Here is an 11,639-nt window from a genome sequence, read left to right on the forward strand (position 1 = left end):
AGTGAAAAGTGGTAAAATACATTGCTTTTCTCACAGAACTTGCAGTTCCACTTTTTCCAACACGTTATCTCTTTAGAAGTTTAACTCTAGAAGCTATAAACGGATTGTTGTAGAATATGTTATGTTGTCACATCCTGCATTTATTAATAAAAATATGTTGAGAATATGGCACATTTTGTCTTCACTTGGTACTGCAGCAAAACGACCTATCTGAGTATCTTGTTGAGCAAACATGTTCAAACTCAACAATGGGAACTTGGAAATTGATTCCACGACCTCCTGTGTCCGTATTCTATATGGAAACCCCGCGGTAGATCTCGTCTTCAGAGGGGATGAAATAGTCCCGACAGAAAGGCTCCTCTCCAATCCCCTAGTGACAACGTCTGTGATCGTGGGTCAGCGGGCGACTCGGTCGGGCAGAATCCCATTTTTCTTGCCAACCTGAGTCTACATAGTCCTTAGTCACACATCCGCTCATGCGCGACTTCCGCTGATTCAAACGATTTGCTACAAGGTCAATGGCATTAATGGCCTACGTCACATTGGAAAACCGGGGCCCGTTCGAGCAGCTTTCGGGAACAAAACTACGCAAGTCGAATTGTAATTACTTGTGTATGTTTTTACGTATAAATTTCTATGTTTCGGCTGGGATCCGGTTTGCAAATGTGACATATGACTCACATTTTCAAACCGCACCCGGGCAGCTTTCGGGAACGAAAAGTTTAATATATGAGACACCAAACTACTCTTAACTCTTACGTAAAGATAATTATTTGTGTACATTATTACGTATACATTTCTGTTTTTCATTTCCACAAACAGCCCGGCCGGGCCCGGTTTGAAAATGTAAGGTATATGTGACTACGTAAACGAGATACGAAAACTAGACGTTCTATTGCAGAGTTGAAAAATGAAGGGTTTGGAGCAAAATCTAATCAAAGCCAAGAGTTTTATCAGACAAATAAGGTAGTTCCTTGTACTAAGAATGTTTTCAAGTACCGTATATTCTCGAATAAAGTACGCACCCCAATTAAAGTACGCACCCCTGATTTTGGACAAGTCTTAGACAGATCTTTGGGACTGAAAGGTAAAATGGAAAAACTCAAATAAAGTACGCACCCCTTCTCCACCAGTTTTGAACAGACCTTTAACTAAATAAATTCGAATTTATGATGTTTTCCCCAGGTCATTTTGCATAAAATAACCTGGGTTTACACTGTCATTGTCTCTATAAACTTGTGAATTGCCTGCTGCAAATTATAAAAATCACTGAGAACTGGTAGAAGAAATCAGGCAAAACCAGTTGTACAAGTCAAAGTCACTAACTCAAAAGGATTGTATGCAAATGCCACTGTTAATATGTAAATGATGTTAAGACAATTTCTTTGTTTCATGTTTAGACAACTTCAAGACAACAACAATGTGTATGTTTTGAAACATTACTAGAAGTGTAGCTCCACCTTGCTTTATTTTAGGCTTTTCTTACCATTTATCTGTGCAGTAACCTCAAATAAAGGACGCACCCCAACTTTGGCAACAACTTGTAGCACCTTTTCAATTTTGAAAAGTTAAAAAAGTACGTACTTTATTCGAGAATATACGGTAGCTAACGATTTGATGACCGCCTGTCTGTCACCTTCCTCATGGCATTTTGAATTTTGCCTCATGCGTCATTGCTATTATTATCATAACAAGCATTATACAAACTTTGTCAAATGCTGTCATGACGACCTCTACCGGGTTTTCCTATATCTGCAGTTTTCTAATGTCTTAGGGCGGTCCATGTACCAGATCAAAGATCTAAGAAAAATCTATGATTGAAACACATTAATTTTAAATTCCTTTGGTAAAACACTTTCGAGATGGCGATATCGAGAAATGACATGGCATGTTTTTGAACGCAGAAACGACGTTGTGATGAATTTGGACATGAATTAAAAGCTTCATACCCTTGGCAATTATTTTTCAACGTCTTGTTGTAATGTTGGCCTTTGACCACTGCTCATGCGCATTCGGAACTAACTGTTTACCCTTTTGTTGTAATAAATATACAGCCTGGGGATATAAACTCGCCTGTGAAGTGCCATGAATTTTGCATTTTATATGCATTTTTTCATAATTCGGTCTTAAATTTTATTTTATTTATTTTCATTTAGACAAACTGCGTTAACTAATGAGAAGACTCAATTTTGGCATTAACACCGATAACTTTTACTCCGCATTTACCATTTATATGAGCTCTCCACATAAATATGACATTTTTAGGCTAGACCTTTCGAATTATCCTACTAGTTGACAAACGCTTCAAAGTGTGCGTGTAATCGCTAACTTAAATATCGACATGTAATACAATCATTTATAAGTTTAATATACGATGCAAAGTATTGGCTCTATATTAATAACGTAAATGAAACACTTAATGATCGGTCGGTTACTATAACTGTTGCATAAGCTACAACTGGGCGAGGCGTTGGCGGTTATGGACTCATAATGCTGAAATGGCCATTTTTCTTCAATGTACACTATGTCATTTATAAGACATAGTCGGTGTCAGAAACAACCCAATAAACCACTGAGTGAGCGAAGCGATGGTTGACCATTACCCGTTAAATTGGCTCACAGTGCTGGTATAGCATGTTTCTCCAGGGCTTCCAGAATATGTGGATAAACGTCACGAGCTGCGCTACTGCCGAAGATGCAGTCAATGTGTCCGTAGTTTGGGATGATGACGTGCGTGTACCTGAAGAAAAGCAAGGTAAGCTATTATTTCGGACATATTTTGCGATAATTTAGCGTCTAAGTACATGTTCTTGCAGCGTTTCGAAATCCCTACAGTTGATTAGGCCTAGGAAAAATGTGTTTCCGCTTACCCATCCGACTCTAGCAATAACGTACTGAGTAACAATTTTAGGGGCAGATCGCTGGCAAGTGATGTATACTTTTCCATTAAACATCAGTGCCAAGAAATTGTTGTAAAATTGTTTTCGAACATCTTTTTCTCACTTCTGTTGTAATAGAAAAATATATACAGTTGGACAAACCAAACCTAGGAAAAACTTACATACCAACGTATTTTTACTATGAACATAAAGTGGATGAATATGGGCTAACTACAACTGAAAAATCTTGAATTCTAACATACTAAGAGGAAGAGGTAGTGATTAAATGTTCATACATCATACAGACTAAGGGTCTATATCTCTATTATGGGGTTTGACGTATTTGCAAACAGTTAAATAATTCATGATTATTTTCTGCAACGTTAATGTCAATTTTTGATTCTCCTGTCGATTGGACAGATGAGGAGGCAGACATGCTATTTACCTGTTTGCCTGACCTGCACATGACTTTTTATGGTGAAGGAGGGGTGTGCAATTCCTTCTCCACCCTCTCGTCTATTGGAGCACTAAGTCTCACAGGGGCAACTGTATGCAACGTGTGAGCCGCCTCAGTGTCAATTGAAGTGGCTACGTATACGTACTCTTGATTGGGGTTAGCAGTGCAGCATTGCTCGAATGTTGTAAAGGTCGCCTTTGGTAGGAAGGTCATGTTCTTTTGGCCCACGATAAAACACATGGGGATGTCCAGCAGCTTCATCTTCTCCATGTAGGCATCGGATGTCTCTGGTTTAGCAAGTCTGTGGTCTGGTAGGTACGTGTCTCCTCCGTTAGCATCCAAAAGACATTCTTCACTGTTGGAAGATGTACATAATTCAGTGCATCTTAAAGATATACGTTTGGAACTGCAGGGTGGGTTAAAAGCTCATTCAGCATTCCAAGTACAGGAATTGTGGATGATATCTCAAAGGTGATGGCCCCAAACCTGTGAACAGTTCTCGTCCCAAACGTTGCAAAACAATGCTTCAACGTGTCTTCACTTTGACATATTACCCCAAGATCATCAGTCGATGTGCATACTTATTTAGTCAAAACGATGAAATAACTTATTGGCCAATGATTGTGATAGAAAATGCTATGTCGAGTGTCGATTAATTAAGCAAAGCAAAATATTTTTTAGCCAAAACTGTGTTTAAATGCTGTTTAGGTACTTCACCAGCTTTGAAAAAAAAATAGAACAACCACATGCACTTACTTCAAAATCTTGGTCAGGTGCATAAAAGCCGAAATATTTCCATAGCCGAAGAACTCGTGTAGAGTATCGTGTGTGGCCACGTTGAGGTTCTCGTGTTGATACAAAAGTCCGTACAGGAAAGAGATCCTAAAATTGTTCAGGACAAAAAGGGCTGAAAAAGTGGCTTTATGGTATGCTGATTCATATAGTGCATTTGCATAACTGCATGATGTACAAAATAACAGACAAACTCTTTGACATAACAGTGTTGTGTCGTTCTCAGCTTCCAGCGGCTATGCCTAATTACAATAAAAAATATATCATATTATTTTTTTCTGAATCAAACTTAAACTGTAACTTCATGCACAATTTTTGACTGTTCAACTCCATTCATCGTAAATGAATGAGCAATCTACTACTTCTATGACGTCACATTTTACAAATAAAACACGTCACTCGATGAGTAGTTGATATGTCTCTACAGAGGATGATTGTAAAGCCGTGATGTAGATGGCTTTTGTAGGTTCCATTCGCATAACGCGAGTGACGTCACAGAAGCTTTTCATTCCTTTAAAAAACATTAAAAAATAGGGGAACGTTCAGTTCTTGTTCTAAATTCAGTCATAATAACTTCCACTGACATATATGTAAATATAGATTTACTTTCTTGTTAAGTTTTCCTATTCTCCAGAACAGTTTACGTACCTCCTGCAAACTTTACTGTCACATCTCTCTGCTGACTTTAACTCCATCAGGTTGAAGACCTTACATCCAAACGTCGTCATGGCGTCCTTACATCCACCGTTAGGATCCAGTCGTGCATTTACGCCTTCCACACCAAACGCCTTCAGCATTCTGGGGAGCTTGGCCTTGGCTGCAATCCTTCGTATGCGTTTGGTCACAATGGGGTGAACAGCAACCTGAATATTGTCATTGAAAAACTTATTTAGTTAAATGTTATATGTTAAATCTTAAACATATTTCATTAAACGCCCTCCATTAAACGTCATATCCGAGGGACGGCCCTAGCCGAAGCTAAGTGCTCATTTTTCACCTGAGACTGAGTGAAGTGAAGAAAGCCCTTTAAAGTGCTTTTGGGCATGAGCCAAAAGCACTACAGATTACGCCACACGATCTCAATTTTGATTTATCTAACATACCTGTGATGAGACAAGACTGCGAATCTTTCCCTGAAGCTTCCCCATCAGCAGTGAAGCAAAGAATGTAACGGAGCCGACACAGTGGACAACGGCCTGTATGTCTGGGCTGCCCGTCACCTTTAAACAGAAATGTACGATAGCGGGTAAGCCTAGATTAAAAAAGACATGACTTAGATACATATTCAGTCGAATTCTAATATTATTAACATTATGACTTTGTATGCTATCTTTCTTAACGTGATCGATATACATATAAAGCCATTTAGATATAAATGCCATGGTGTTGAAAATCAGAAGCTAAAATATGATATGCATTATGTATTCATGAAAATGAGTGATGCAAGATATAGCTGTAAAACTAGGTTTACGATAAAAAAATCTTTACCGTAATGATTTTGTCCACGGCAGCGGGGACGTCATACCTGAAAGAATAAATGTAAATGTATTTACTGTGTGAGAAACAGAAAGTGATAGCATGATTATGTCTACAATATCTTATATATGCAACCTAACCCTCTAGCACTAACCTAAGCAAAACATTTGAATTATGAATAATATAATTGAATGGAGATTTCTCGTATTTAAAGTATTGAATTCCTTTTTGACTGAATTTGTTGGAAGGCTCCTGCCTGAAAGTTCTAAAATTACCCTGACAATGCCAGAGACTGCGTTAGCAGGGGATCCGGAATTTCAGTATGAGTAGAGATTGCAAAAATCTGTAAATCGTAGGGCGACATTTCTTAGCATATTCACACAAAAAAAGAACGTCAAACTTTTAAACTTTGATTTGTGCTACCCCATGGGACCTCCATTCAACGTGCTATCTGAGGGACGGCCCTAACAGAAGCTAGGTACTAGTACTCATTTACACACAAGTGGACGTTAAATGGAGGTCCCGTGTATGGGGAGAGCCATACCCTATGCACGTTAAAGAACCCGCCACATGTGCGAACATCCACCCGAGCGGATCAAACCATTCCGGCCAAAATAGGGGAAGGGAATCTCCCGAGCAGCCCTCGTAACCCCTGCTTCGCCTTTTGGGTCAGTTAGTCCTCACTCATAGTGAGCAATTGGGCTGGTCTCAATCATGATGTTTCTGACCTAGGGCGAAGAGTTGCTGTTACAGTTCCAATCATGTAACCCGTAACCTTTAAGTGGCCTTCAGGCCTTGTTACGTGGTGACCATTGAGTAAAAAAAAAAAAGTGATGAAAGCCGTGTACATGTGGAGTGCATTTCCCAATGGCACAACATCGGAGCACATCAGCGGTTGTGAACCCGGGACCTCTCGGGTTTGGGCCAAATACCTTACTGATTGCGCCACAAATGTAAATGCCATGAAACATATACATATGTCCCACCTGGCGGCATCGTCCAAGGTGAACTGTGTGAAGCAAGTCGCCGGAAGATCACATGACGCCCGCCAGTCCAGCAGCCACACGTCGTACTCCCTGGCAACCAGGTACTCCAGAAGGTTGGTATCCACGGTGTCAAGCGTGTAGATACCTTATCGGGTTTTTAAAGAATTAGAAAAAAAAGTAAAATGTATGGCAAAAGACTGCTGCATTTCTGTCAATTTATTAATATAATTAATACAAAACATTTATCTTCAACCAACGAGAAATAGCGGAAATGAAAATATGAAAAAAAGTACATTGAGATAGGTAACACAAAGCCTACAAACTCGGTGGTAACAACCATTCAACCTACCACTGGATACTCCCATTCCGTGCGACAGCATCACTGGGCCCTTGGAACCTGCTCTGTAACGGGTGAGCCGCAACTCCAGCTAAAACGGTAAAAAACGGTCAGCGTGAAATCCTTACAGAGGAAAAGATTTGAAAATTTAAAAAGTCGACAGCCTCAGAACAGCTTAAAAGTTCACTTGTGTAGAAGTCAATCTGGATTAAAGTTGAAAAGCAATTTCGAACACAAAATGGGCTTACATATGTTTAGACTATCTAATTTTGTCTCTGTGAAATAACGAACAATGAACTGCTTCTGTGACATCGCAGATATAACACGCAACTTGGTGACAGCACACGGAGATGTGGAAGACATCCTGCAACTTTTGATCCACTGCTCAGAGACACGTGTTTTACATTCATAACGTGACGTTACAAAAGCAGTGGAATATTCATGCCTTGTCAAAGACTTAAGTTGGACAGTCAAAAAAGTCATATGCTCGTATTTGAATTTACGGTCAACTCTGTTTCAGGCACATGAAGTAAAACACTGTTGCCAGTCATCAAATATATTTTTATACATTGAAAGGTCATTCAATGTAAGATACACGAATTCTCATTATAAACGTTTATCCGAATTTCGGAAACTTAGATTTTCTCCACATCTTTTATATAATATTTTCTTTTGTCAATTTACCATTAGCAATGCATCGTATATGGATAATAATCAGACATTGTAAAATATGATCGTTCATTTATTGAGACGGGCAGCTGGGACAATTTGTAAGTGGGTCGCAAAAATACGATTATTTCTGATTTTTAGAGATGATTGACTGAGATGGTAACTCAGGATCAAACAAGAATACCTAACTTGCCACTATCGAAGTCTTCTAGGCTATATCATAACTGCTTGAATGTCTTAGTATAGTATAGCATAGCATATGTAACATCAACTTACGTTGTCTTCCGTAAGGAATGGATACATTTCTTGTTTGGCTCCTCTGAGACGCAAGGGTCGTTTTCCTTGAGGGTCTCTGAAGACCCGATCTTGAGTGTCATCTCCCATCGTCGGTCCATAGATGTTCCAGAGACTCTTAGCGAAGAATCCGAAAAACCTGGACATCCATTTGAGTCTCTCCAGTTTCCCATCGACGTTGAGAACCTCCATGGTAGACAACTGGTCCATGAAGTCGCCGACCTTGATTTCTGGAAAGACGAAAAGTGATATCGATATATTCAACGTTAGCGTCTGAAATACCCGGTGCAAACGCGGTGAAGTGACCAGGCAAGTGGGAAAATTGTTCAATACCCCGTAGAGTCATGTCAAAGTTTTTGAAATCGGCACATGTTGCTTCATTAGCTAATCACTCAGCATTTCAGAGAAAAGGGATGGTAGTTGATCACACAGAAGCAGTGAAGTAGGCCCCACACCCATCCCCTCGCACTAGTAATTGCACACCATATATAAATATGTTACTTATATTAATTTTACATTCGCGGATCCCACTGCGCAAGGTGAAGCCCACCTAGACTTTACGAAAACACCCCTGGGTATTGTAGAATTATCGTAAATGACTTTCGTGAGTAAGCTGAGTTTCGTTTGGGAATCTGGCCGGGAATCGAACTCGTGACCTTTAGCTAACGATTTGATGACCGCCTGTCTGTCACCTTCCTCATGGCATTTTGAATTTTGCCTCATGCGTCATTGCTATTATTATCATAACAAGCATTATACAAACTTTGTCAAATGCTGTCATGACGACCTCTACCGGGTTTTCCTATATCTGCAGTTTTCTAATGTCTTAGGGCGGTCCATGTACCAGATCAAAGATCTAAGAAAAATCTATGATTGAAACACATTAATTTTAAATTCCTTTGGTAAAACACTTTCGAGATGGCGATATCGAGAAATGACATGGCATGTTTTTGAACGCAGAAACGACGTTGTGATGAATTTGGACATGAATTAAAAGCTTCATACCCTTGGCAATTATTTTTCAACGTCTTGTTGTAATGTTGGCCTTTGACCACTGCTCATGCGCATTCGGAACTAACTGTTTACCCTTTTGTTGTAATAAATATACAGCCTGGGGATATAAACTCGCCTGTGAAGTGCCATGAATTTTGCATTTTATATGCATTTTTTCATAATTCGGTCTTAAATTTTATTTTATTTATTTTCATTTAGACAAACTGCGTTAACTAATGAGAAGACTCAATTTTGGCATTAACACCGATAACTTTTACTCCGCATTTACCATTTATATGAGCTCTCCACATAAATATGACATTTTTAGGCTAGACCTTTCGAATTATCCTACTAGTTGACAAACGCTTCAAAGTGTGCGTGTAATCGCTAACTTAAATATCGACATGTAATACAATCATTTATAAGTTTAATATACGATGCAAAGTATTGGCTCTATATTAATAACGTAAATGAAACACTTAATGATCGGTCGGTTACTATAACTGTTGCATAAGCTACAACTGGGCGAGGCGTTGGCGGTTATGGACTCATAATGCTGAAATGGCCATTTTTCTTCAATGTACACTATGTCATTTATAAGACATAGTCGGTGTCAGAAACAACCCAATAAACCACTGAGTGAGCGAAGCGATGGTTGACCATTACCCGTTAAATTGGCTCACAGTGCTGGTATAGCATGTTTCTCCAGGGCTTCCAGAATATGTGGATAAACGTCACGAGCTGCGCTACTGCCGAAGATGCAGTCAATGTGTCCGTAGTTTGGGATGATGACGTGCGTGTACCTGAAGAAAAGCAAGGTAAGCTATTATTTCGGACATATTTTGCGATAATTTAGCGTCTAAGTACATGTTCTTGCAGCGTTTCGAAATCCCTACAGTTGATTAGGCCTAGGAAAAATGTGTTTCCGCTTACCCATCCGACTCTAGCAATAACGTACTGAGTAACAATTTTAGGGGCAGATCGCTGGCAAGTGATGTATACTTTTCCATTAAACATCAGTGCCAAGAAATTGTTGTAAAATTGTTTTCGAACATCTTTTTCTCACTTCTGTTGTAATAGAAAAATATATACAGTTGGACAAACCAAACCTAGGAAAAACTTACATACCAACGTATTTTTACTATGAACATAAAGTGGATGAATATGGGCTAACTACAACTGAAAAATCTTGAATTCTAACATACTAAGAGGAAGAGGTAGTGATTAAATGTTCATACATCATACAGACTAAGGGTCTATATCTCTATTATGGGGTTTGACGTATTTGCAAACAGTTAAATAATTCATGATTATTTTCTGCAACGTTAATGTCAATTTTTGATTCTCCTGTCGATTGGACAGATGAGGAGGCAGACATGCTATTTACCTGTTTGCCTGACCTGCACATGACTTTTTATGGTGAAGGAGGGGTGTGCAATTCCTTCTCCACCCTCTCGTCTATTGGAGCACTAAGTCTCACAGGGGCAACTGTATGCAACGTGTGAGCCGCCTCAGTGTCAATTGAAGTGGCTACGTATACGTACTCTTGATTGGGGTTAGCAGTGCAGCATTGCTCGAATGTTGTAAAGGTCGCCTTTGGTAGGAAGGTCATGTTCTTTTGGCCCACGATAAAACACATGGGGATGTCCAGCAGCTTCATCTTCTCCATGTAGGCATCGGATGTCTCTGGTTTAGCAAGTCTGTGGTCTGGTAGGTACGTGTCTCCTCCGTTAGCATCCAAAAGACATTCTTCACTGTTGGAAGATGTACATAATTCAGTGCATCTTAAAGATATACGTTTGGAACTGCAGGGTGGGTTAAAAGCTCATTCAGCATTCCAAGTACAGGAATTGTGGATCATATCTCAAAGGTGATGGCCCCAAACCTGTGAGCAGTTCTCGTCCCAAACGTTGCAAAACAATGCTAGTAGTATATAGTCAGCACGCTGACTATCATTATTCAGGTGGAGCAAGGTGGAGCAGGTCAGAGGTCAGAAACTAGTTATTCAGGCGCAGCAGGTCAGGGGTCAGATATTATGTATTCAGGAGCAGGTCAGAGGTCATAAGTCACATCATTATTCAGGTGGAGCAGGTCAGGGGTCAGATATCTTATATTCAGGCGGAGCAAGGTAACGACGACAACCCCACCTCACCCCAAATGAACCTCCCCCTCCCCAATCGTGAAAGGCATGTCCTTATTTGGCCTGGTCAAGTCTCTAAGTCACAAAATAAAAACAAAGAAAACATGACAACATGTGATTTTCCCGTTCAACTGCTCCGGAGTAAAATAAACTGCTCCGGAGTAAAATAAAACTGCTCCGGAGTATGCTCCGGAGTAAGTGAGTAAGTATATTTGTTGTAAGTATGTATATTTGTCATGTACGTACGAACATATACCATCTATATCTACATGCAGTGAAACATTGCTTTGGAGTAACTATACGTGTTGCTCCGGAGTAAAAACACTGCTCCGGAGTAAAAGAAAACTGCTCCGGAGTAAAAACACTGCTCCGGAGTAAAAGAAAACTGCTCCGGAGTAAAAGAAACTGCTCCGGAGTATGCTCCGGAGTAAGTGAGTAAGTATATTTGTTGTAAGTATGTATATTTGTCATGTACGTACGAACATATACCATCTATATGTACATGCAGTGAAACATTGCTTTGGAGTAGCTATACGTTTTGCTCCGGAGTAAGTATATTCGTGTTAAGTAACGCATACGTATTTGCCATGTACGTGCCTGTTATGTACTAGGCATA

General features: G+C 39.7%; 3 protein-coding genes across 3 annotated transcripts in view; all 3 read right to left on the reverse strand.

Annotated features, from left to right (window-relative positions):
* Positions 1–2,187: 2,187 nt before the first annotated feature.
* On the reverse strand, positions 2,188–4,275 carry LOC118421416. The gene is made up of 3 exons (XM_035828688.1): positions 4,093–4,275; positions 3,482–3,691; positions 2,188–2,740 (listed from the first exon to the last, which is right to left on the reverse strand). Exons 1-3 carry the CDS (start codon positions 4,113–4,115, stop codon positions 2,617–2,619), a joined length of 357 nt encoding a protein of 118 aa, XP_035684581.1. The 5' UTR covers positions 4,116–4,275; the 3' UTR covers positions 2,188–2,616.
* Positions 4,276–4,751: 476 nt separating this feature from the next.
* Positions 4,752–8,349, reverse strand: LOC118421213 (triacylglycerol lipase 2-like). Its single transcript, XM_035828376.1, has 7 exons — positions 8,346–8,349; positions 7,873–8,120; positions 6,940–7,018; positions 6,591–6,735; positions 5,617–5,653; positions 5,232–5,348; positions 4,752–4,991 (listed from the first exon to the last, which is right to left on the reverse strand). The coding sequence occupies exons 1-7, from the start codon at positions 8,347–8,349 to the stop codon at positions 4,752–4,754; spliced, it is 870 nt and encodes a 289-aa protein (XP_035684269.1).
* A 784-nt stretch (positions 8,350–9,133) lies between these two features.
* The window catches only part of LOC118421217, a 31,437-nt gene continuing 28,931 nt past the window's right edge, over positions 9,134–11,639 (reverse strand). The window contains exons 20-22 of the mRNA XM_035828382.1: positions 11,036–11,098; positions 10,428–10,637; positions 9,134–9,686 (exon numbers count right to left, since the gene is read on the reverse strand). Of these exons, the coding sequence (XP_035684275.1) occupies positions 9,563–9,686; positions 10,428–10,637; positions 11,036–11,098 (397 nt within the window). The 3' untranslated portion in view covers positions 9,134–9,562. The remainder of the gene's footprint in view (positions 9,687–10,427; positions 10,638–11,035; positions 11,099–11,639) is intronic.

Source organism: Branchiostoma floridae, chromosome 8 (genome assembly GCF_000003815.2).
Source record: "Branchiostoma floridae strain S238N-H82 chromosome 8, Bfl_VNyyK, whole genome shotgun sequence".
Classification (NCBI taxonomy): domain Eukaryota; kingdom Metazoa; phylum Chordata; class Leptocardii; order Amphioxiformes; family Branchiostomatidae; genus Branchiostoma; species Branchiostoma floridae.

Bases quoted from the DNA above. Each gene is read 5' to 3' on its own strand.
- LOC118421213 (XM_035828376.1), bottom strand. The intron at 6,736-6,939 runs GTAGGTTGAATG...AAACCCGATAAG, and splicing joins CGGAATGGGAGTATCCAGTG to GTATCTACACGCTTGACACC. The intron at 5,654-6,590 runs GTGGGACATATG...TTATTCTTTCAG, and splicing joins ACCTTGGACGATGCCGCCAG to GTATGACGTCCCCGCTGCCG.
- LOC118421416 (XM_035828688.1), bottom strand. From the start codon at position 4,115: ATGCACCTGACCAAGATTTTGAA. The intron at 3,692-4,092 runs GTAAGTGCATGT...ATCTTCCAACAG, and splicing joins CACCTGACCAAGATTTTGAA to TGAAGAATGTCTTTTGGATG. The intron at 2,741-3,481 runs GTACGTATACGT...GCTTTTCTTCAG, and splicing joins ACTGCTAACCCCAATCAAGA to GTACACGCACGTCATCATCC.